The sequence below is a fragment of the Lichenostomus cassidix genome, chromosome Z, assembly GCF_008360975.1.
Source record: "Lichenostomus cassidix isolate B80296 chromosome Z, HeHo_3.0, whole genome shotgun sequence".
Taxonomy (NCBI): Eukaryota; Metazoa; Chordata; class Aves; order Passeriformes; family Meliphagidae; genus Lichenostomus; species Lichenostomus cassidix.
The window spans coordinates 73,744,579-73,770,091 of NC_139511.1; the positions used below are offsets into that span (position 1 = coordinate 73,744,579).

The window sequence follows — 25,513 nt, forward strand, 5'->3', positions numbered from 1 at the left end:
AAAGCTGCTGAAAGAAGCCTTTATAATTTAAAGCTTTGGGATCTCCATCCTGCAACAAAATGTTAGCAATAGTTTCTACATAAAAGTCATACAATTAAATACTAACATTGTATCTTTTTGCAGACTATGCAGTTCTAATCATTAGTGTACACTCTTAAGTGCTAACATTAGCAAAACCAAAGAAAAAGCAGAGTATCCATAGCACACCCAAGGGAACCATAAATCAAACATCAACATATGGTAACACAAGTGTTATAAGGGGCTGCACAAGTCTAATTGTTGAAAAGCAGTAATACTGTATTTTCTATAAAATTAAACTTGAAACCTTTATCCCTGGCATTTTGTACAATGCAGCGCAGCCTCTTTTTCAAAAAGGTAATTCAAGATATTTTTAATAACTGTGAGACACAACACCACAATGCTGTAGAGTCCCAGAGTCCCTACTGCAACCTATTTATGCCTTAATACACATTTGGTCTTTTCCAATACAAAGTAACTTTGAGAAAGACTTTCTTAAAGTCCCTGTAATAAACTGAGACATTCTCAGAAATACTCTGGCTCCCAGAAATTCTCTGCAGCTTTTCCCAACAAATAACAACTCTTATGGTTCATTATAAGGGACAGAGATTTGACATTTATCTTCTTTCCCATCCCACACCTTCCTTATTAATTCTGAGAAATACAGACTACCTGCAATTTCCAAGTATGCTGTAGGTTGTTTGGTACACAGAAATGAGCTTATTCTGCCAAGGCTCATAACCAGAGCAAGCTCAGAGGTGAGAACCTCTGCCCACACTCAGGAAAATACTGGAGCCTTCCTAAATTCAGTGTCCCTGCCAAGCCTAAACTCTTACATTTAGAATCACAGAATGGATTGGGTGGAAAGGGACCTTAAAGCTCATCTTGTTGCAGCCCCTGCCATGGGAAGGGACACCTTCCACTATCCCAGGCTGCTCCAAGCCCCAAAGTCCTACCTGGCCTTGGACACTGCCAGGGATCCAGGGGCAGCCACAGCTTCTCTGGGCACCCTGTGCCAGGGCCTCACCACCCTCACAGACAGCAATTCCTTCCCAAGATCCCATCTCTCCCTGCCCTCTGGCACTGGGAAGCCATTCCCTGTGTCCTGTCCCTCCATGCCTTGTCCCCAGTCCCTCTGCAGCTCTCCTGGAGCCCCTTTAGGCCCTGGCAGGAGCTCTGAGCTCTCCCTGGAGCTTCTCCTGTCCAGCTGAACACCCCCAGCTCTCCCTGCCTGGCTCCAGAGCAGAGTTGCTCCAGCCCTGGCAGCATCTCCGTGCCTCCTCTGGCCTGGCTGCAGCATCTCCAGCTCCTTGTGCTGTTGTTCCCAGGGCTGGGGCAGCTCTGCAGCTGAGCTCTCACCTGAGCATAGGGGCAGAGGGGCAGAATCCTCCCCTCCCTGCTGCTCACACTGGGGATCAGCCAGGGCATGGGGGATTTCAGGGTCCCAGTGCACATGGCTGGGGCATGGCCAGGTTGTCACCCATGAGATACACCAAAATCCTTCTCCTCAGCTCTTCACCCAGCCTGGAACAATTACATACCTGCCTGCAAAATATGACACACAGGTATCCCAAGCACCTGGTGTGACATTCAGAACAAGTTCAAAAGCAAGGAGTACAAGACAGTTGCACAGATACCCTCTGTTCCTTCATTCTGAACATGGAGATGGTTTCCATGCTTTAAAAATAATGTTATGGTTTCGGTGAAGGAGAAAAATAGAAGAATAAACTGGGGTGCAGACAGGCAGCATATATTCAGGCAGCAGCTGCCAGCTGTATCTGCTCCTTTACCAAACTCCATCTACAGAACCCTAGGGACATACTAATTGTCACAATCCTCTGTTAAGGCCATTGAATGCTCCTAACAAAATCTTTGCTATTTTGAATGACACTTGGAAGACCAGCTCAGCATGGAGATTTTAATGGTTTGTCAGAACAAAAATTCATCTTTAATAGCAGCTTTACAGACAAACACTCTGTTACAAAGCCACTGCAAGCTGCCAAAGCTGTCTGTTCTCTAGCAGGTGATCCTAAGTCCTGACACAGGAATAATTACAAGTTTGAGTATTTCCCGTATTCCACTCAATATATTCCCTCCCAAAATTCACATGCTAGGTTTGCAATTGTCTTGATTCATTCCAGCTGAAGACAGAAATTAACTACTCCCTTGAAACATAACAGGGCAAGAATCAGTAGTGATATCCAACCACGGAGAGGGAGGTAACCAAGAAGTAAAATCACTATGAAAACAACCCTGATCATTCTCCTGAACAAAATTAATATTAAACTAATACCTTTTAACACCTTTATGAAGAACATAATTGGACTGTGTATTAGAGAAAGCAAGTTTTCCCATATCTCCTTTTCCCTACCTACTTCCCCTTTGATGATACGGGAATAAAATTCCTAGTTGAAGTATTATCACATTATTAAACATATTCTAGTGATAAACAAGACAGTAATACACATTTTTGTAAGTGTTAGTATCTTATTAGCAATCAGCAGCATGCTATTTCTGGAGAAATTCAGCTAAAAAAACTTACTTGACCAAAAAAACCCCACAAAAGAAAAATCTTCCACATCTCTCTCTTATGCAAAGTAATATAGCTGAATATTAAAATTATGGACAGGATTTACATAGTTTTTAATAAGCCACTTTATCACTAGATTTTATAGTAATCTAAGTGCTTTCAGCAGCTGCTTCCATTCGCAGCAACCACATTCACAAAGAAACAGATTTCAACCTGCTGACAGGTTCAGTTGTTGAAATGGGTGAAGAACAATCATGCTGGTGTTATTTTCTTCTGCCGGAATGGCAGAATAAAGGAGACTGGACTACACACACACACACACACTGGTACTTCCAAGAAAGAAAAACAAAACCCTGCAGGATTTATGAACTTGCCCATATATCACAGTCCTCTCAGCCCTTTGTACTTCCTCTAATCTGCTCCAAACAAAGCGTGTATCTGTTCCAGGAAGTCCTGACAAGCTCTGTGGAATGACACTCTGAGTCACACCACTAGTTCATTGCACTCTACCTACACAAATCCCTCGCGTTAACGTTGACAGAGCTGCATTTAATGACAGAAGTGTTTAAAAAGACATTGCATCTTTGTCAGTTTTCCAACCAAAAGAACAATCCCAGCTACAAAATAGCAGAGCTTTATGCTACGCTGTAACAAACAATCTGAAACTATTCCAAAGACCTGATGCTTCAGTTGGGGCGCTAAGTTTTAGGCACAGACCAGGGTGCAATTTAATACTCAAGACACTGCTACCTCTACCTTTAGTGAAGGTTATCAAGGGGAAAAAAAGAAGTTAAAACTCATCAGAACACTTCCACAAAAGTGAAAGAATACTTTTATTTCAAAAGAACAAAGCATGCTCTCCTACACAAAACACTGCAGTATGTTTAATGACACATATCCCAACAAGATGTGGAATCAACATCTCTCAAATACAACAGATGTATGAAAAAAAGTCATGTAAACAAATCTGGAGATCTACAGAAACATCCCACTTATTCATTTCTCTTCTCCCTTCTTCAGACATCAATTCACTGGAATTTCAGAAATCAATATTAAATAGCACAATATTATTTACTTTTGCAATTTAAACCCCCACAGAACTGCAGAAGAACTTTAGTTTTCACCTTACTGCATACCCCAGAGCTGAAGTGACACCTCCACTGTACCTTCCCCTGTACCATGAGCACAACCATTTCCACCAGTTACTGTCTGTGTGCTGACAGGGGTACCTGAAACAAATGGAATAACTTCTGTTGATGGTTTGAACTGGGTGTGAGACGTTCATCATGTACTTCTTCCAATAGAATATTCAGGGCTGGCACTGGCAGCAGCTTATCATTATCTGTGCTGCTCCATCATATGGAACATTCAAATACGAGTATTTAAACATTATAAACCCGTTACTACAAGTTTCACATTCTCTCAAATGCTCAGTTTATAAAAGAAGACTAAAAAGAAGAAGAAAATAAAAAAGCCTACTTACAAGAGAGGAATTTCAACAATGAGCTGAATGAGGCAACACAGCAACTCTTCTATGAGGTCTTCACACTCAACTCCTAAAAAAGAAACATATCAAAGGATTTCTGAGTTTTCAAATACCAAAGCAAAGATTCTAACACACAAATGGAGATGATCAATATCTTAATTAAGAAACAAACATTAGAAGTTCTACCTGTTAAAGGAGATAGGGTTTTTTTACCTGAAATAGAAAGCACATGAGATCATCAACAGAGAAAATGATGATGCCTTCCCTTTTTTACTTTAAAAATGTAACCAGTAATAACTGTATGAATTAAATGAGATGTTGGTATTCTGGGAATATGCTAATATTTAGCATATCAAGCCTTACTTTACTACTTACAGACAGTCATATTAAACAGGGTTATTGCTAACAGTTGAATTAATCACTGGTGACTTCTCACTGGTACACAGTTAAATATCCTCTCAAAATTCTCTGCATTTCACATATTTTCCCACTCAGATTTTAAACCCAAGTGAAGAATAATCAGAGATCGTTCCATTTGTCTACCATACAGTAAGCAATATTCTAAAGAATGTCAAAAGAATGCTGCTACTAAGCACATCACTGCTGCTCTTGAGCAATATATAGAATTTTTTTCATTATTATCTATTTATTTGTTGAAGAGCTTTTACACATTTCAATGACAAGCTGGTGCATTTTGAGGGAACCAAAATCATTCTCTAGTCATACACAACATGATAAAATGCATGGAGTGATTCAAAATTATTTAAAAACACACAATTTTTCTAAGCAACAAAACTAATGGTATTTTACATCAGCAATTTTTAAAAGCAACTGTAACAAAAGACTTGTAAGACTTACTGAGGAAAAAGCTGATTAAAACAATTGAAGTTCTCATATAATACTAAAAAGCCCAGAAGATAAATCTCTTGGCTCATTAGGACTTATTCTGCTTTCAAAAATAAAATTATGATGAGAAACCTACAGCATCATAAAAAAGTAGAAGGTTTTATAGTGCTGAATGGCTTAAGAGCAGGCACAGCTGATCCCCTGCATTACAGCATTGCAACACAATAATTACCCAAATGCCTGTTTATTTTGTATTTTCCAATACATAAGTCCTGCCATAAACACAGCATTACAGCCAAGTTACAGCAGTGTTACTCTGCTTAACCCAAGTTTGTTCTTGAGTCCAGAACTCAATTTTAAGAAGCACACCATGGGGAATATCCACTATAAAGCAAAATTATTTCTTTCCACAATCAGTTTATTAAAAACACATTAAAAATTGTCACCTAGTGAACTGCACATTCTAAAGGAAATCAGTTTTTTATCACGGAAACATGGTTTCCTTTATATAGAATGCCCCATGAGTAACACAATGCAGCTCCTGTTAGAAAAACCAAGAACTGCTCGGAGTATTTAACCCTGGACAGAAACCACAGCCAATAATGGAACACAGATAATATATTCTAAAGTAACTTGAATGTGACATTTTCCTAAGGCTTTCTGAATCTAGAAAATGCTTATAAAGCAAGACTGCTACTAGCTCCCAACAGGTACCTAATTTTTCTCCTAACAGGGGAAAGTGAGAATAAAAAAGATAAAAAAGTAAAGTGAGTGCATTTTTAAAACATCATTTCTTTCACCATACTATATGCACAACTCATTTAAAGAGAGAATAAGGTTATTTGAATATGAAATTTTCCATCAAGACAATATTCAAAATAAAGGGAGAAAACACTGGGTTAGCACAGTCACGAAGAATGAAAGATGCTATTTAAAATTTTTAAAAAAAGCTTAATTGCTGTAATCAATGTCATTCAGCTACAATAATTAATGTATCCTTTTCCCAGTTGGGGTACACACATTCTTGTTTCATTTTCATCTTGCCAAGACAATGAGGAGAATGCAAGCCAAATATATAACGTGAGAGAGAGCTATAAACACGGAACACTCTGTGTTTGCACAAACAATGCCTCTTTCAATTGCAGGATAAAGACAATACACACAAGACTCATTCACATTAATAGATCACATACTTAGATCAAAGACCTGTAAAGCCTTGGGGAAAGTAAGTACAGGGTGAACCTGTCCTGATAAAATTAGAGCAGGGAGAGGAATCAGAGGTGCATCTTCCAAACTCCACTGCAGAAGTGACTGCAAACACACAGGTTTTAAAATATCCAGTTATGCTGAAGTACCATTTTTTCATCAGATATATTTAAGTCTCAATCATGTGGATTATTTCATTTTGCAACCAGTTTGGAAGATTTTGACCTTTTGGTGAGGTTGGTTTGTTTGTTTGTTTGGGGTTTGGTTTATATATATATTTATTTATTTACTTATAGACTTTTTTCCTTTTTCTTTTTCAAAGCTGACAGACACTGGCTTAGCACACACTACACAGGCAAAATGGCTCATCCACAATAACACAGAGATGCCAGGAAGCCCCAGTTCTACTAAAACCAGTCCACCTCCATCTTCTCAAGAACCTAACTACCATATTGATAATATCTGATCTGGTGGATGTGCTTAATATTAGTAAGATATTCAGGCATTATAAAGTATATCCTCACCTTAGATGCCACTTGTTTTTCTGCCCAGTTCCTCATACAGAACCTGGACAGAGGTAATAAAATAAACAATTTCTTGCAAAACAGAGCTTCCGTAGGTTGTGTGGTTTGATCTTCAGCTCTAAGAACTCTCAAAAACTTCCAACTTCCACTTAAGAGAGTTAATGATGGGTACACAAATTAATTGCCTTCCCTCATTTCCTTTATGTGATAGCTGAACACTTGTGAAATCATTTAAGGCTGCAGTAAATGTGTTGTTATTTATTCCCTTCTCTATGTCCTCATATTTGCTTTAATAAATCAAGAACAGTGCTTAGTAGCCTATGTGTAACTTCTCTACAGATAATAAATAAAGCTTCCTACTACAGCTCAGGGAACAGGTTAAATGAATTGATGGTCTGATTTAAAACACAACACTCAGTATGTGCTCTCTTACACCTTTGAGTCACAACACAGTAAAAGACTGCAGAAATTATGGAATACAGGCAGTGAAAAGATGAATGATTTGTGTTAGTGAGACTAAGTCCAACTTCAGCTGAGCAGATGCTGACTCCAGCTTGGGATTTATTGATACCAGGTATTTTTCAGCTGAATCTTAAAATATAGGGGTTTAGTCTCTCTGTGGATTTTGCAGCAATCAAAATCGTGCAATATTCTCCAAAATTATAAGCAAATTCCCAATTTGGGAATGGATGAAGACACAAAGGCTGCACTTCTTGGGCTAAAGAACCATCTGAAACTTGTCAAAAAGAATGCATTTCTATTAATGATATGCCTTCTCTTTAAGGAAATAAATAAGCAGTACTATTAGCAGGAACTCAATCCAGTGCAATTTCTTCATTAGGCTGAAGTACACCCATGCACTCAAAACTAAAAAAAAATCCCATTTTATGACACAAAGCACAATTGCTCAGCTTTCTTCTGAGCTTCAAGCACAGTCTAGCAAGAAAAAGCAGGAACTGGACATTCAGAAAAAGTGAAAGCATGTGAACTGCAAAATCTGGGAGGAGAATTCTTCCAGATAAGGCAGTTATAAAAAATGCTAACTGAATCATAGTGGCTATGTCATATGCAGTATATATTTCTGAGTAGCCAGTGACAGGGATATTTTGCACATACAGGATTCTCATAGATTATACTCTTCTCCCTGACACACCAAATATCCTGGAGCAGGTGCTGATGCAGTGCCTGATTGCAGTGTGAGCATCCCAGCCTGCTGACACTGCAGTCGTGTGCTCTGAGCTCCCAGGTGCTGCACTTAAATCAGAGAACATGGCACTAGAATATATTATCCAGCCAGAAGGATAAAAATGTGATGCTCATAGGGAAACAAAAACCACCACAGAGTGATTTCAAAAGAATTTGTGAGATGATCCTGAAAAGAACAGTAACCTTTTCTCAGAAGGCTAAGAGATTGAACAAAGCATATGAAAATGGACCACAGAGAAGGAAGGTTGTTTGTGTGGCTGGGTGGTTGTACTGTTCTTTCCAGTAACTACTCACCAGGAAGTAAGGAAATACAGAAACTTCAAAATTCAGAAACTGTATTAAAGCTTTTTAAAATATGGATATTTTATTTACATCATACAGTTCACGTAATAATGTCTTTTATAAGGCTTGTTTTATCATGTTCATAACTGAAGAATTATAAATAATGTCAAGCTTTGGTAAATGAAAAAACATAAGAATGACTAAAAACCTAATTTCTAAAAAGCATGTTCACAAAAGATAGTAAAATTTCCACAGAACTACTAATAAATAGATGTAAAAATAATAGGTATATATGAATATTAATAATAATAAATTGATAATATAACTATTATAATATAATAATAATAATAATAGGAATAGTCTACTTTCCAAAAAGTAAAAGCCAAAAATTCAAGAAAGCAACACCTAATTATAAAAATACAAACAACAAAACACTTCATTTTCTTCTGCTCACTTTTAATAGACCCTAACACAACCACAGTTTATTATAATTCATTATTGATACTTCACTCTCCTATAACTCTCCTGAGCATAAGAGGCATAGGAAGGTATTTGTCTTATTACCACTTTCTGTAGATATTTAAACAAGAAGACTTCTAGGTAACAAACCCAATGGCTACGTAACCTCAGCATGTTATGAATCTCAATACCCTGACGAAATTCGCAAGAACTATTCCCAACTGGAAACCCAAAAAGGAGCTGAGGAGCAGCTCATTTCCTGCCTCACCAGCAGACCACACACAATTACCTTTCTAATCAACATCCCATGAACTATCTGTTCAGAGGTAATTGCTAAGTACATTTGCCATCAATATGCACAAAATAATTGCTAATAAATGCCACTGTGAATTACAGTCAAGTGCTACTAGACATGATATAAACATGGGTCTACCTTGGTGACAAGAATCACTTTCCATACCACACTGCGAGGAATTCCCAGTGCAAGGAAAAAAGATCACAGGGGTTCCAGCAGACAAAAGTCTCAGCTTTTCCACCCATCCCACTGTGGCAGGCTGTACACTGAAGCAAGAGGTGAGCCATTTTTTTAATCCAGGAATAAACCCACAGGCAGTCTGCAGGGATAGCTTATACACAAGCAGGTTTTCTTTTCCAATGCATCAGCGAGCTGACTTCCCTCCTGGAGATCACTCATCACAGTTTAAATACATTAAACCATTTCAACATGTAGCACTTAATCCTTTGGCACCAGAATTCTGATTTCCCCAGAGCAATGGCAGGCGCCAAGGAGTTAAACAGATTTTAATGAACAGTTTTCACTGTTCAATGAGTAAGCAGCGATTTGGTGTCCTCAACACGTGTCCTCGTTGCAGGAAATCCACAGTCAGACACTTTTGGTTGTTCTCACCCCATCCACTCACACTGCTATAGCATTCTGAGACTTTTTAGGCTTCATGCAATAAACATCATGCAATTACAAACTGAACAGTACTTTGACTTGGACTTGGCAGTGCTGGGTTAGCTGTCTGACTTGATGGTCTTAGAGGGCTTTTCCAACTTACATGATTCCATGATTTACACCAAAACAAAGGAAATCAAGGCTCCCATGGCAGCATTATCCATCATGCACTCTGTTCAGAACACCTTGACACAGTGCTACACAAAGATTTGTGGCAGAGAGTATTCAGAATGTCTTTTTGCTGTAATATAACTGATATTGAACGTATTTGCATTATTCTTATTCAAAGACAACAGCTTCTTCCTTGAGCATCTCTCCTGCCATCTGCCATCTTGTGTAATACGTACTCTATTTCCTGGACATGAGCCTATTTTAGTACATTCTGCCTAAATTCCTTGACTTTTCCTGTACTCTTGTATAAACTACTGAACACAAATTAAATTTTAGCAGTTAACTTCTCAATGGGTCAGTTCTAACCACAGTGCTGCTACTTTCCTTCACTAGATCCCTAAAAATTGCAGTAATTCCACTCTGTTGGCACTGTTGGTTACAGTTCACATAGAAGTATGTGAAAAGATGCATTAAATTGCAATATCAGTGTTCTAACGTTAGTATGTGGCCAGATTCACCCAAATTCTGTTCTGTTCCTCTGAAGAGAACCATGACCACATTTCAAACTGTATGAAAATCACTAAAGCTCAGGTAGGTCTACAGCACCACATCTGAACAACTGCTTTTAAAAAATCCAAATTAAGTTAAACGTAACTCTCTAGTACTTAATTTCTAGTTTTAAAGCGAAGTTTAAGATCCTCAGTCTAAACAAAACATAGAATCATGGAATTATTTAGACCCTAAAGCATCTGAGGGAAAAGACCCTTAAGGTCAAGTACAATCATTAACCTGACTCTTATCAAGCCGAGCACTAAACCATGTACCTTCATGTCACACCTACAGACATCAGGACATTTTAGTTTCTCATGGGATGTTTGTTTCACTAACACTTGGGTGTACCCACCACATGAGCTTGGTCCTGCTTTCTCTTCATAAGTAAAATGAAGTTGCAGCTCCTCTTCTGACATTCGACTGATGAATACTTTCAGCAAACAGCAAATAATGAACAGTGCATTGTGAGCCTGCCAGATAAAGAGGTGGCTAGAAAAGAAGCAGGAACAAACACAAATCAGTAATGCTTCACCAGCAAACATGCATCAAAAACCACAAGAAAATAAATGTCAGTGGGGACAAAGTTCCTACAGTTAAAGCTAGGAAAACGCAAAGTGTTTAAGCAGGGAGTCTGCAGTTGATGCTACAGAAAACAGTGGGAATGTATTTCAAAGTAGTATAGAAAATACAACCTGCTCCCTAACTATGTTTGTACCATTAAAAACACCACAACTGACAGAAGTACCACTCTTTGAGGAACTCACCAAACAGTTCAGCAAACTTCTAAAGGTCTCTAGATGCTATGGACTCAAGTCACACTGACATTAGAAAATTTCCAACAGATTCAGACCTGAAAGCTTCCTGGCTCCCTGAACCCTATCCCTTTTCCCAGATAAACAGCTTTTGGGTGACAGTAGGTATTTATGGACTTCATGAGCACCACACAGCAGGATTTTCCTATGCAGCACACAAATATTTTCCCAGCTTTCTGAATAAAAGGGAAATACGGCTTCATTCCATTTTTTTGAGTACAAGTAAGCAACTGAAGGGAGGCCCATGCACAGCACAGAGTCAACTATTAGCTGAAGTTGTACTTTCAAGGTATCTTTGGATTAAAACTCCAAGAGCTATCCGGGCACAAGTAACTTCTTTCTTTAGATGCAAGGAAAAAACTTGATGGCAGTCCTGGGAACAAGGAGGAATTGCAGCCTCAGATCTGATGAGAGTGGGACATTTATCTATGGGTGTGAGTGAACGACTACAGACAGCCTCCTGCAAAATCCCCACAGTGCTGCACAAGTAACCTCTTGGAGTTCTCTCCTACTGCTGAAAGGGGCAAACAGAACCAATGGCAGCTGCATTGAAAGAAGTATTACATAACTTGAAAGAAGTATTTTGATATATGTTTACATATCTATAGATATTTAAAATATTTCCAAGATGGAATACTGGCTCATACATTAAGCTTGAGCTAGAAATTTCAGATGATTTTTGAACAGCTCTAAGCCAGTAGTACCCACAGCTTACACCATTTATACAAAAATGTGTTTGTCTAACACACAAAGGTCTTTTCCCCCAGCTATTTATTTACTTATTACACTTAATTTCTGCATTTGGAGAAGTATTAAACAGTTGTTCTGTTTCAAACAACAATTTAGGAGAATTCTAAGGTTTGGTCTACGAGTGTGTTAGCAGGGTAAAAAAATTCCAGAGCTAGCAACAAAAGGAACATTAAAAAAATTCAATGGCATACACATCTCTTTTCTGGGAACTTACTTCTGACATTCTGCTGAAATTTTTAACTCTTTGGTTCTAGAAAGAAAGACTTTAATCAATGATCCAAGGTTTCCTGTTCGAGGATTCTTCTCAACTAGATGAAAAAAAAAAAGATACAATTACACAGCATGTAAGTTGACACTATTAAGTTCAAACAATACAAAGAAAAAACCCAAATTTCAATGTCTTATATATTTCTAAATAAAGGACAGTATGTCTTGGTTTTCTGTACAGGCATTCTTTTAAGATTCTCCAGTACATGATTTACTATTCCATAACTGTTCTCTGAATACTACTCATCCTAGATTTAAAATACTCCAAATGTGGAAAACTCACATTGCTTCCTTTCCCAACTTGTCTACAGCACAACAGCCTCCTATCAGAAAACTAGGCAGGTCTTCACAGCTACCTTTTACCTTCTTGCAACTCAATTGATCACATTTGTATTATCCCTTCCTATCACCCTCTGGTTCCTTCCCCTTCCCGATCAGCTTAGAGGGTAAACGGAAAAAGACATAGTAGGGATAGAATTGTTTTAAACCTTTCAGTCATATCAAGTTCTGTAAAACAGTTAGCAGAAGAAGTTTTTAAAGGTTTGGGATATACATAAACACACTGTTTACACTGCTTTAATCTTACTAGTATAACACACAAACAGAATGCTTAAGGCATGAATGTGCACAGGGATGTTTTTCAATTTTTCTGGTAAAGCACATGGAAAAAAGATGGCACAATTTCTCACCTAAAGACTTGCAGACTGAGATTGTGGCTTCTTCCAAGAGCTTTAAGTCAGCACTAGATAGAAGAAAAAGAAAATAAAAATGTTTACACAAGTAATTGGGTTCCTGTACTGGAAGTGAAAATTCGTTACAAAACAGTAATAAAATCTTTCTATGATGCATTTAATTTTAGCCACCCACTAGCTCATAGAGGTCAGTTTGTCCAACCTCCCTGCCTAAGCAGGGTCCCCTAGAGCCAGCAGCCCAACACTGTGCCCAGGTGGCTTTTGAGTATCCCCACAAGCTCTCTGGACAACTCATTACAGTGCTTGGTCATCCTAACATCAGGCAGTGCAATATTCATTTGAAGTACAGCAACTATAAAACAGGAAACTAATATTCAAAAGTGAATTGTACATCAAAATAAAATTATGTCAGGGAACAAGGGACAGGATGAGAGGAAGTGGCCTCAAGGTGAGCCAGGGGAGGCTCAGGCTGGATATCAGGAAAGATTTCCTCATGGAAAGGGTTGTCCAGCCCTGGCACAGCTGCCCAGGACAGTGTTGGAGTCCCCATCCCTGTAGGGATTTAAAAGCCATGTGGTGGTGGCACTTGGGCACATGGGTCAGTGGTGAGGAATGGCTGGACTCAATGCTCTTGGTGGGCTTTTCCAGCCCAAAAAGTTCTATGATTCTGTGATCATTTGTATTACCACTACCTTTGTGGCTTCAGTGCAGCCATGCTCAGCTTAGTGTTACTGAATCATAGTAATAAATAACCATAAATACAGACAAATAGAACAGCAGCCTACAGAAAGGGATTGAACTTTTTTTACAAGAAATTTCACATGCAATGACGCATTTTTAAAAACGCAAATAAAAGAAACCTCAATCCAACATTTAACCTCACGCTAAGCCATTTCTTCCTTTTAACTAATGTTATTATACTAGTGCAACAATCACATCAGATACAGCAAATTGTTCGTAACTTCATTAATTGCCTGGTGATATGCCTCAGAAAAACATCATCTGAAAAGAACAATAAGGCACTAAAGCAAAACCTGACAGCAACCACTGAAAGTAAACACCAGCTGCGTCAAACACATACTTCTGACCTACCAGTACAGGGCAACTGATCCTCAAAAACATCCTTAACAGATGGGAAAACAAGACAAATATTCAGATACTGTGTCCAATGCCACATTGAGCAATATGAGTATTAACAACTAAAGGGCACCCTGTTCCACCCTGTTCCCTGTTCCCTGTTTAAATTTCTTCCTTCTATCTAGTCTGAATCTACCCTATTCTAGTTTAAAGCCATCACCTCTTGTCATACCACTAAAGGTCCTACTGCTCAGTGTTTTGTAAGAGATGGTAGACCCTCTATACAGACTGAATTAACACACAGCCTGACCTTCAGGTACTTCTGAAGTTCAAAAAATGAAAGAACAGTAAAAAAAAAATAGTTCAATGCTTGCAGTCATAACACACTCCTCTTCTTTTTTTTGAAGTCCTGTGTTTTCTTTAAATTTAAATGGTAACCCAGACAAAGCACCCTGTTGCATCAACCTGAGATTATCAGTGGTGCTGTGTGGGAAGCTGCTAAACCAGATACAGTGCTGAACACCCTGTGGAGCCATTCCCCTGGAAGTTGTGGAATTTTAGCTCACGAGGACTAGAAGATATGTAGAAAGAGCAGCCAAAATAATTACTTCAAAACCTTTCAATAGAAAACTATTCAAGATAGAGACATCAAACAAATTAAGTTTTAAGATGCCTGCAAATTTTTCTGTATATCAGACTAATTTACTGTGCAGTGAGCTGACAGCTGAGACAGCTCTTCATCTACAGCTGAATATCCTAAGACAACTTTAGATTATGCAGATTGGCTTGTCCTGATATCAATTACCAGCATTCATTCTTCTCTCACAAACTGGTTTGAGACATAAGATTAAGAAAGAACAAACTTAAATTGTGATATATACTTTAAAAACATTAGACTTGGTCTCAAAGGTGGTCTCCTGTTCCAGCACTACAAACATGCAGAGTAATTAAAAACAAATGGTATTGAGCAAGAACGTGCCACCAGCAACTACAGACAACACAGTTTTCTAGGTCTGTGTGACCTTGCACTTTTTTAAAAACACAAAAACTTCTAAATTTGCCCAGCTGGCTCCTTGTCATCAGGATTTATTCCTTCCTAAGACCTGGCAGGCAGGGAGGGTGAATATTACAATGGACAACAACCCAGTAGAAAGTTCTTAGGTACTGAAAAATCATAATCTAACACAACATGACCGCTCCCAGCATCCAAAGATCCTGGGGACACAGTCTGAATGGTTATTTTAATTGCTCCAGGATTTAAACCATAAATACAGACATTCAGCTTTGAATTATGGTTCATTTTCTCCCTAATTTCTAATGTTAGATTTCAAAGTATAGCATTCTTACAGACTTTTTTCTTCCCTTTGAATTATTAAAACCCACACAAAGTCCTCAAACAAACTCCACAGAGTTGCCTAATTTCTCCAAGTTGCCAGGATCAAAACCAGTGGCAAAGCAAGCAAGGCTTTCAGATCTTCAGCAAAGCTTTTAACACTCGAGTCATTCTTTTTTACACTAAGATGAAGTTTAATGCTTAAAAATTAATGACAGCCCACTGCCCCTTATTCATACAACCCGAACACAAAACTGAATTTTGCCACACTTAAGACTAGGCAACAGTTACTGCAAAATTTCAGTTCACTCAAAAGAAACACCTAGTGAGGGGGAATTACAGCAGAAATACCAGCCCAACAGGCACATACCAGTGAAATACTCAACACTATTACCTCCCCAAGGATGGATTCATGGAGAGAATATCATGGAGGTGTACAAAAATAGCAGCTCATTTCCAGGTACCTGGGGCCAAACTTAGCAGTGACTATGTTTCCTCTGATAGGGCAGCAAAGAGAAGTGAGACACATGGAAAAAGCTGTCTGGGTATTTTTTTGTGCAGTGAAGATACAGAAGGTAAATTACATTAACTCTTGGGCAGAAAATGCCAGAGCCAAGATTCACAAGGTGGCACAAAAGAAATGGTACAACCAACTCTAGTACTGACTTTGCTCTACAGTCCCTGTGGAGATGGTGTGTGGTTAATGAATAAATGTAAGAATGGAAGCTCCACACTGAAATATCTGTCCTTTCATTAAGCCACACAGAACACTGAGAATAAATATTCAAACTATATTTCAGCTCTAAGAAGAGCAAGGACTAATAGAGTGAAGTTCCTTCACTGCACTGATCACAAATAAAAGTTCCAATTCTCTCTGAAAACCCTCACCTAAGGAATATGGACTGCCCTGTTGTCAAACATAGGTCAAATATATGTGTGGAGCACAAGTCTGACAAGGAGAGGCTGAGGGAGCTGGGAAAGGAGCTCAGCCTGGAGCAAAGGAGGCTCAGGGGGACCTTGTGGCTCTGCACAACTGCTGACAGGAGGGGACAGCCAGGGGGTCAGGCTGTGCTCCAGGGAACAGGGACAGGAGGAGAGGGAACAGCCTCAGGCTGGGCCAGGGGAGGGGCAGGGTGGATACTGGGGAGAATTTATTCATGCAAAGGGTTGTCCAGCCCTGGCACGGCTGCCCAGGGCACTGGTGGACTTGCCATCAGAGGAGGGATTCAAAAGCCTGGACGTGGCACTTGAGGACAGGGGTGAGAACACATAAAAATAAAGGACAGATTTGTTAAGGATGGAGTGTAAAATATTCCGTGATCCATGAGAAAAGGTTAGTATACTCTTAACATAAAATACATTATCTGTTTCTAGTAATAAACGGCCTGCAAGCATGAAAAGTAAGTCAACTCTTCCTGCTGCTTGATGGCTGTGCTGAGCACCAGTAGGAAAAGCCCAGACACTCCAGAAACTTCCAGGAAGCTCTGCCCAGGACAAGACATCCCCATGGAAAATGGTCATGTGCACATGGAAAAAACTCTGAGGGTGCTGAGGCCCTGGCACAGGTTGCCCAGAGCCGCTGTGGCTGCCCCATCTCTGGCAGTGTCCAAGGCCAGGTTGGACGAGGCTTGGAGCAATCTGTGATAGGGGAAGGTGTCTCTGCCCGTGGCAGGGGGTAGAAATGAGATGATTTTCAAGGTCCTTTCCAACACAAACTGTTCTGGGCTTCTGTGACACCAACTTCAAGCCACGGATCTTTAACACCACGATCACAGTGACCTGGGTGAGTTTGCTCATGTACTTCAACTGGCACAACCTGAACTGAACAACCTCGCTTTGAGAAAGCAGTACATATTTACATATTCACCAGCCCCACAGTTTTCCAAGAAATGAACAAAAGGTATCACCTGATGTGGGGATTCAAATGGGCTGTGAGCACATGGGGCAAACAGAAAGGATTCAAAGCAAAGTGTTCTTAACTATACAGATTTGACTGGCTCACTTGGATACAAGCAAATATGTGAGGTTCACAGTTGCTTCCCACACACTTCAGAAAAAAATTCCAGGCTTCAGAGGAGTTCCTCCCTCATCCTGTGATCTGATGGCCAGCATTTTCAAAGTACTTAATAAAAAAAAAAAGAAATTTTATTTTATTTGCTTTTCTTTTATGTAGAGGCTAAGTCCACAGACTATTACTAAAATTAGTAATAGTGAAACTTGCTTCCTTGACAGCACAGGCATCTTTAAAGAAAATGGTTTTATCTTTGTTTATTTTAAAGGTATCCATGCAGGAGAAGTTTTATAGTGGCAGTGATTGTTTTCTGTAACATCTTAATATCATGCAGTAAGAACATCTTGCATACCAACTGTCACTACAAACCCCTCTACACACAGACAGCATCTGTGTGACTACAGCTATTACACATCAGTGGTGAAAGTAAAGAGTAATCAAGGATAATTGTTATTTCATTGGGATTTAATCACTTTGTGTTTGCAATCACTCATCACAGTGCAAAAAGTTTCTTCATCAGGAAGTCAGTTTTCTGTAAGAAAACCTCTCTTCAGTAGAGGTGGGAAAGAATGGAAAATTGAGCAGTCTATTGGTCAATAAAATTTCATCATTTTCACTGACTGCAGATTTTTAATTCTGGCTTCATACTACCAAAAAGCTAGATTCTGTGGTCAGCTATTTTGGCATATATTGTCAAAAACATTACTTCCAAAAAGAAGAGGAGGGAAAAAAATAATAAAGGGGGAAAAAAAGAAGTGGAGTTATAAATGGGATTATTTTAGAATGACTGAATTTAGTCACCTTACTTTATTAACAATCAGTCTTCAGCAAAACCATAATTATTAAGACAGTGAAGGTTGTTTCCTGACAGCAGCCAACTTTGAAGAACATGGTTTTATCTGCTTTTACTTTAACAGCACCACAAGACAAGATGTTTCAAAGTAGCAGTGGCTTCCGTTAAAATATCTCCGCATAACAAGGGAAAGCACTCTGCCTAAAAACTGCAACTGCAAACATACCCACAGCACAACACCTGTATGGTAAGAAAAAGACACAAACCAAAGCGAGTGAGTAACCCTCTAAAAAAGAAAGGGAAAAAAGCAAAACGAGCAGCTTTCCTGAAGTTTTTTCCTCACAGTAAGGCCTTTTTTCTTTGCCACTGAATACAAAACAGAAGAACCAGCCCTAAATTCATACTGTGGGAATGCTGATTTTAATGGACTAGTTGGAGGAAAAACATCAAAGAATATAAGGCAGCATATGATTTATTGTACCATTTAAAAAATGTACCATGGTAAGGCAACATAAAAGCTTCTCATTTTTATGTCTTTCCATTAAAGGCCCATGCACATTACTCTTGAACCAGCAACTCATTAATAACTCTGGGGAAGGAACAAAGCAGAACAGTAAATATTAAGCACATGATTTTCAGCAAGCTCTGCTTTAGTTAACTTTAAGTTTTTCATCAGAAAATAGTTGTAACTAATACCACCACTAAGGAGGAGGTTGAATTCTTGGTAGCAAATCATAGGAAAGCCAGACAAACACAAAGTCTGCCTAGACTGAGAGCTAACACTCCAAAGCAAACCTCATAGCTCTTAATCCTGACATTAACTCAAAAAATCATCCAGAGAAGCTGTATTTTATTTTTCCAATATCCAAACAATATTGGATTGATAAGTCAGTCACTTGAAGCATAGAAGTGGCAGATTTAAGAGGTTTTATAGAATTTTAATTCGGCTCCTGCAAGTCCGTTCTGTGCAACAAATAAGGACCCATGAAGGGGAAAAAAAAAAAAAGAACATGCAAGAGTGTGAAATTAGAGCACCAAGTACTTCCTAATGACTGAGACCAGAAATGTCCCAGCAGACACTTCTGCAGTACCTGCTTAGCACACATGATTTGCTCTACGGAAGAGGATATCATAATAAACCTTTTACAGTGAAAAGCATGAGGCAACCAAAACCTAAACTGTTGGAAGCTGTTCCTTTGACTATCATTTACGTATGTACCACTTCTCTGCTCCCACTCCCAGACTGTGACAGGCCCCAGTGCCTTTCTTTACCTGCCAGATCCCCAAGGCTGGCTCTGGCTGTTAATACTCACTCATGCCAGGGGAGTCAAAGGCAGCAAGCAAGGATTCACCAGCAGCTCATTTCTGATTACTGACAGCTGATGTTTCCTCTAAATATCTGCCTAATTATTAGCAAAATCAACAGCATGAGAGAAAGAAAAAGCAGCCCAGAAAGGCAGAATATTAGACTCATAGCAGCCAGCTCTGCTTTGACCACACACTTTCCCATTCATTTTTGGATGGCAGGTTTAAGCAATCCCACGTTTTAGCCCAATAGGCTGCTGTGCCCCAAAAAATCAATCCCTCATTGTGACAGAATTGTTTCATGGTGCCAAGCTATGACTCACTCCAGGGAATTATCTTGGCTGAAAAAATAAACACTTCTGCTGTGTTGTTTTCCAGACAGATTAGTTCCTGATTAAACCCACAGAAGAACAAAACAAACACCAGAAGAGATAGTGAAAGGGCAAGAGCATCTTGCATCAGTTTTGCTGACAGAGATACAGCAACTTTGCAGTCAGCAGCACTGGTATTTGGCAAACTTTATTCCACACAGAAAACTACCTTGTGTTCTTCACAGAAACAGACCAAAATATGAACGAGACTGAAAAAATAAAACCCAGTAAATAAGGCATGGCTGAGGAAATTAACAACATTAAAGAATTATACATGGAACCTGAAAAAGAGAGATTAACACATTCGGTCAGGTAGAGGTGAGAAAAGAAATCAAAAGAGAGAACCAGGAAAATGAGACATGGATAAAAAGAGGAAGAGATTAACCCAACTAAAAGGGAAAGAGAAAAAAAAACAAAAAAACAAGACAAGGACAAAGGAAGAAATACAAAGAGCCAAGACACACAAAGCATAAGAAAATGAAGACAGCAGAGCACAGAAAGTGGTGCTATTTTAAGATCTGGTATCATGTCTTCATGAGTTTCTCAGAAGTAGAAAGACAGTAATTCCCCATCTCTCAAGCCAAGGCACAAGGAGTATTGTTCCACAGAATATCCAGCTCAGTTTGGCACCTGGGATCTACAGAACCTGGACAAACCTGCAACAGCTTCTGTAAAGCAAAGTACTAGTCACAAGTTCCTAACTAGAAAAAGCATTCATGGAAAAGTGTTAAAAAACCCACAAACTTCATTACACACTCGGATTCAGATTTCCCTTGGGAGCCTTCCTTGCAGATGCTCTTTCCTTGCTACAGCCAAGGCTTCTTGACAACAAGGTGAATCTGTCAGGCATCTGCTGCTGACAGGAGAGAATCCAGCCCAGCCCCACCACCTCCCTGCATTGCTGGTTTTTACTTGGATAATTTGGGTTCGGCTGATTGCTTTTCCGATCTCATGAATTTTCCTATCACCTTCTTTTCTAACGTTTTCCCTCCCCTCCTCCCCTACAGTGCTGACATATGTAGAACCATGAACCAAAATTATGTCCAAAGCAGCATCCAGAGAATGCAGGCCTCTTCTCCCTGGGGATCAGTCCCATCTTTGCAAAAACTTGAGGAAATAGATCTTTTACTCTAAGGTATCACCGACTGCCTCCACAAGAAAACAACACAGAACACTTACACAGCTCCCAATAACACTTGAGAGCAGTCACTAGTTTTGCAACAGACAACTACAATAAGTGAATTTAAAAAGGGAAGAAAACTGCAAAACTCTGTCCTCTTCAACAGGTGAAAAGTGGCTCCTTTCCACAAGTCAAACAAGCATCTTGCTCTTGCCACTCAAGTCTCATTAAAAACAGAGTTAACTTGATAATTTGGAAGCTTTCAATCGCAGAAATTAACACTGACCTCTATCGTTCTGTTCCTGCAGGCAAAGTTATCTGATATAGACAAATGCTGAGGGTGCTGTGCAGCCAACATCGGCTGATTTCACTTGCCAATGGCTGTCTCAGGTAGATGCAACTTAATGGGAAATTTCTGTTTCCTTCCATTATTAGGCTGCTGAAAAGACGCCTCTAAAAATATTTCTCCTCTAGCTGCCAGGCAAGAGCACCATCTGGTGTTCAGCTAATTAAAGCTTTCAACCTGCATTTGGATCATTTTATTGGTCTGCTTGTTTTTTTAATTATGTTTCTTGCCTGAGGTTTTTTTTTTGTTTGGTTAGGTTTTGGTTTGTTGATTTGGGGTTTTTATTTTAAAAATTTACTCTGTACTGGATCTGATTCCATGAAATAGGTGTAAAAAAGCTGCAGAGCAAGCTAAGAAAAACTCCTTAACTTCCATGGGGGAAGGAAGTAGAATAGAACAACCGAAAGAAATTGCTGGGGTTTTATATGCAATTATTCCCCCATTTAAAAACCCAAACAACAGAGTATTATGCAAGTTCTGAGAATATTGTCAATCTTATTAGTCATGGGCAGGCTGCATAAAATTCTTGTCTTCAGGGATCTTAGAGGAAAAACAACTGCTCGCTCACACACTTCCAATTCCATACTGCCCTTTACAGCCCTTCACAACACCATCCCTTCTTCCTAACCTCTGACTATTTTCCCCAGTCAGAAGCAAAAACACTTTCTCTTCCTCCTCACTCTTTATAAATATAGCATCTAGTAAATGGCTCTCAGTTATTTACCTTAATCATTTTCCATTCCAGTTGCTCAAACTTCCACTTACTCACAGAAAAGCAACAGTTTTACACTGTAAACCGTAAAAACAGTTTAAGCAACACCTGAAGATATTAATATTATATTATTCTTATAAGACTGATAATCAACACACAGGCCAAGGAATTTAGCAATGGAGGTGGGTTAACAGAAATCACAACAACTTAAATTCTCTATTTCTGGAGACGTGCTATGGATCCTCTAAAAAATACTGATTTTATTTATATCCACACCACTTTCTGGAGTGAAAAGGCATTGAAAGCTTGAACTTTAGATGTTTAGAAAATATCTTTATGGTGAATGGACATCAAATTTCTTTTTTAAATGCAAGTGAGTGTGAAAAAAAGCTATACAGACTAAGCAACTCATAAGCTAACCTACAATTAAATCATGCAAGAAGTACAAATCACTCTAAGTTGAGACAAAACATCAAATGTTGGAATCTCCAGCAAATCCACTCAACCCAAAGGCTACACCAAAGAAAAAGAAAGCCTCCTAAAACAACAAGGAAGATAAAAAAGTTTGCCCCCAACACTACAGACCTTATTTCTGATCTTTCCCAGGAGAATGAATAGCAATTACAGCTATTATGAAGAAGAAATAAACCCACAAGAATGGAAGAGGTGGTGGAAAACACCTCCAAACTTAGAAACAACAACATCTTTTATAGACGCACTTGTTCCTCTGCTACCTAAACCAGTGCTAATTAACACAACGATTCATTTGCTTTCAGACTGGTCCCTTCTATAAACATATTATCAAAGTTAGCTCTTCAACATCTTCTTACCTGTTCGTTGGAGTGGTGAAGCTAAAAGACAGAAGCTGATTCCAGAATGGGTCATTCTCAGAGATGGACTCTGATCCTGACAGTTTTTGTAAGTACTCATTTTCTGGAAGCTCACTGATGCTGCTGCTATTTGCACCCATCTTCTTTACTTGGCAAATCTCTTCTTAAAATTTCATTTCCTTGAGGAAAAAAAAAAAGAAGAAAGAAACATTTTAATTCTTTTGTACAAATAAGGAGTATGCCAACCCTGAGTTAGCCACCAGTAAAGCTTTATATCACTCCCTTGAAAAATTACTGAGTTGTAGAAATCAGATGCATAGGAATAAATTAGAAACATTTCCTTTCAACAAACTTTGGACAATAACATCTTTGGCGAAGGAAGATAAAAATTTCTGCGCTATTACTTCCGTCATTATCACATTGTATTTTAATAAATCATACTCAGCAAGAACACTGCAGCACAGTTTTATCAGTACCACAGCTGCCAGTCATGGGGAAACAGGTGGGCAAAACTCCATAGAATTCTCAAATTTAACAGGGGTGTCAAGTTGACATGCTATTCAAAAATACATTTTCAAACTGAATATGCTTAGATAGAAAATTACTACTTCTGCAAAGATGCAGGTAATTCCTGCCTGCCACCAGTGATCTACACCTTTGAAGTTCCTGACTTGCCAGAGTAAGCACAGCTCTTACCATGCTGTTATCAAGCAAGCAAAGGTACTCCTCACCATACATGAACCTCCTGATCTCTGTAAAATAACGTGGCTCCTTCCGGGCAACTACTTCAAGGGGAAAAAGCCATTAAATGGACACATCAGAAATACAACCACTTTTTGATGAACACTGCAGAAGTTGGCACTCCAAACCCTCTTACTACATGTGTTGTACTTGATCTGTGTGAACAATGAGAAGCTTTGAATTCCTCATGCTGCTTCTCATCTTTATAAACAATTTAATTAAAGAAAAAATAACCCCACGATGTGTGCCAGGTATGATCCCAAGCACCCCACATCTCCAGAGTATGAGCTTCAATAATCTTCCACCTTTTGGGACAAAATAACTGTGACTGATAGGTTTAAAAGTTTGTATGAAAAAAAGGAATCCCCATCAAGATAAAAGCATTGTGCAACATTTATTGTTACCTAAATACTCACTCCTGAGCTGGCATAAGACATAAGAACAGGTGCAGCTGTATCAGAAGACGGAAGCTACTACCCAGCAGCAACTCTTCCCTTGGCTCTACAAAGATACAGATACAAGGTATCAGATACAAGATATCAAATACAAGAGTAAGAACAGTACTGATACTCCTGGAATTTACCAACTTCGAAGTAACAATTACTTCCAGAACAGACAATTCTAAAAGCAGTTAGTATTAAAAAAGAACTCTCTAAATATGAGGAAAACTTTTTAAAAACAAACAAGAGATGCAACAAAAAGCTGAAACGTTAGCAGCCATAGTGGAAGTTCTCCAAAGAATTCGTATTTGAGATTTAGAGGAAATACATAGTACCCAAATATGTCAGAAACAATAAAAGGCCAGCATAGCCACAGAGCAGAATATAAGATATATTAAGTATTTATATTATATTTATATTAAGCAATTTCTTTAAAATGTGAAATCCTACAAAAATAGGGAAATCTGTGCTTATTTTTCTGAATTTTATTTGTAGGGGACTCTACAAGCTGGAAATATACCACTCCACACTCCTCCTCTCCATTTCATTATTCCATCCTCCACCATCGCTGTTTTCTGCTCTAGAAGACAGGACACAGCGAGATCGAACTTAACACTGATCCTGAGTCTGCTCTTACAACAATTTGTTGTACCTCCACCAACATGCACCCAGGGGGCTTTGTTTTTGAAGGGGAAGTTGGGTTTATACCACCTCCCTTTGCACCTGACCAAAGGGGAGATGTAACCTATAACCTCATGTACACCTCTCTTGGCAAAAAGCTCTGGAGACACTGTAGCACTTGAACAAGCCACGTTTGTCACAGGGACTACCTGCAGAAAAAGAAATCTGAAGTAGCCTATGAATGAAAATGAAACTTCGTGCAAGGCAATTCTGTAGAGAAGCATTAAAGAATTATAAAATGCAATTAGTTTAAGATGATTCCCAGAACTTTGGTTGAATGCTTATTCACAGAACAGAATGAATGCATCTTAACTGAGCACAGATTTTGCTGCCCTGAAGTAAAAAATCCCCACAACCAGTGTATTCTACCCTTGAAGAAGTGCCAATCAACACTAAAGCTATCAAGTAGAAGAAAAACCAACTGGTGTAATATCTGCTGGATCTGGTGGATCATTAGTTAGAAAAATAAAGATTCAGCTTGTGCATCAACATGGGAAAGGACCTTAAAGCTCAACACATCCAACCCCCTAGCAGGGGCAGGGACCCCTTGCACTGGACCAGGTTGCTCCAAGCCATGTCCAGCCTGAACGTGTTTGCAGCATGTTCAACTACTGCAAAAGCCAACAGTGATGCTGTCGGCCCTGGACCTATATTTTGACTCAAGCCCCTTCCCTGTGCCTTTAAATGACTTAAAGGCCCTGCACTTAAATCTTTATTTCTTGGAGTAAAGACAAGCCTAGTCTCTGTCTGCTTCAAGTTCCCATTCTCTGCTCATGTTTTCCAGCTTACTTGCTCCAAGACAAGCAACTAATGGCAAAGAGAACCAAGAGGCAGCTGGAGCCTTGCCTTCAAATCCCTCCACCTTAACGTGGAACTCTTGAGTTCTCCATGCCAGAACACCAACAGGTCCTAAAATCCTTAGCCCATTCTCCTAAGATGAGCCACCATATTCTACATTTACAAGCTACTCTTGCAGCTTGCTTCAGCTCCCAAAGCCCCCCATTTAAACCACTTTCTCAGAAATATGACAGCAATTGGAACAAGTTGAAAGCGA

The 25,513-nt window shown here is 39.1% G+C and overlaps 1 protein-coding gene across 1 annotated transcript in view; it reads right to left on the bottom strand.

The window, feature by feature from the left end:
• The window catches only part of DYM (dymeclin), a 207,783-nt gene that overhangs the window by 173,085 nt on the left and 9,185 nt on the right, over window positions 1-25,513 (bottom strand). The window contains exons 2-8 of the mRNA XM_085043464.1: window positions 23,755-23,839; window positions 22,598-22,776; window positions 12,697-12,749; window positions 11,955-12,048; window positions 10,531-10,667; window positions 4,032-4,104; window positions 3,673-3,777 (exon numbers count right to left, since the gene is read on the bottom strand). Of these exons, the coding sequence (XP_084899590.1) occupies window positions 3,673-3,777; window positions 4,032-4,104; window positions 10,531-10,667; window positions 11,955-12,048; window positions 12,697-12,749; window positions 22,598-22,737 (602 nt within the window). The 5' untranslated portion in view covers window positions 22,738-22,776; window positions 23,755-23,839. The remainder of the gene's footprint in view (window positions 1-3,672; window positions 3,778-4,031; window positions 4,105-10,530; window positions 10,668-11,954; window positions 12,049-12,696; window positions 12,750-22,597; window positions 22,777-23,754; window positions 23,840-25,513) is intronic.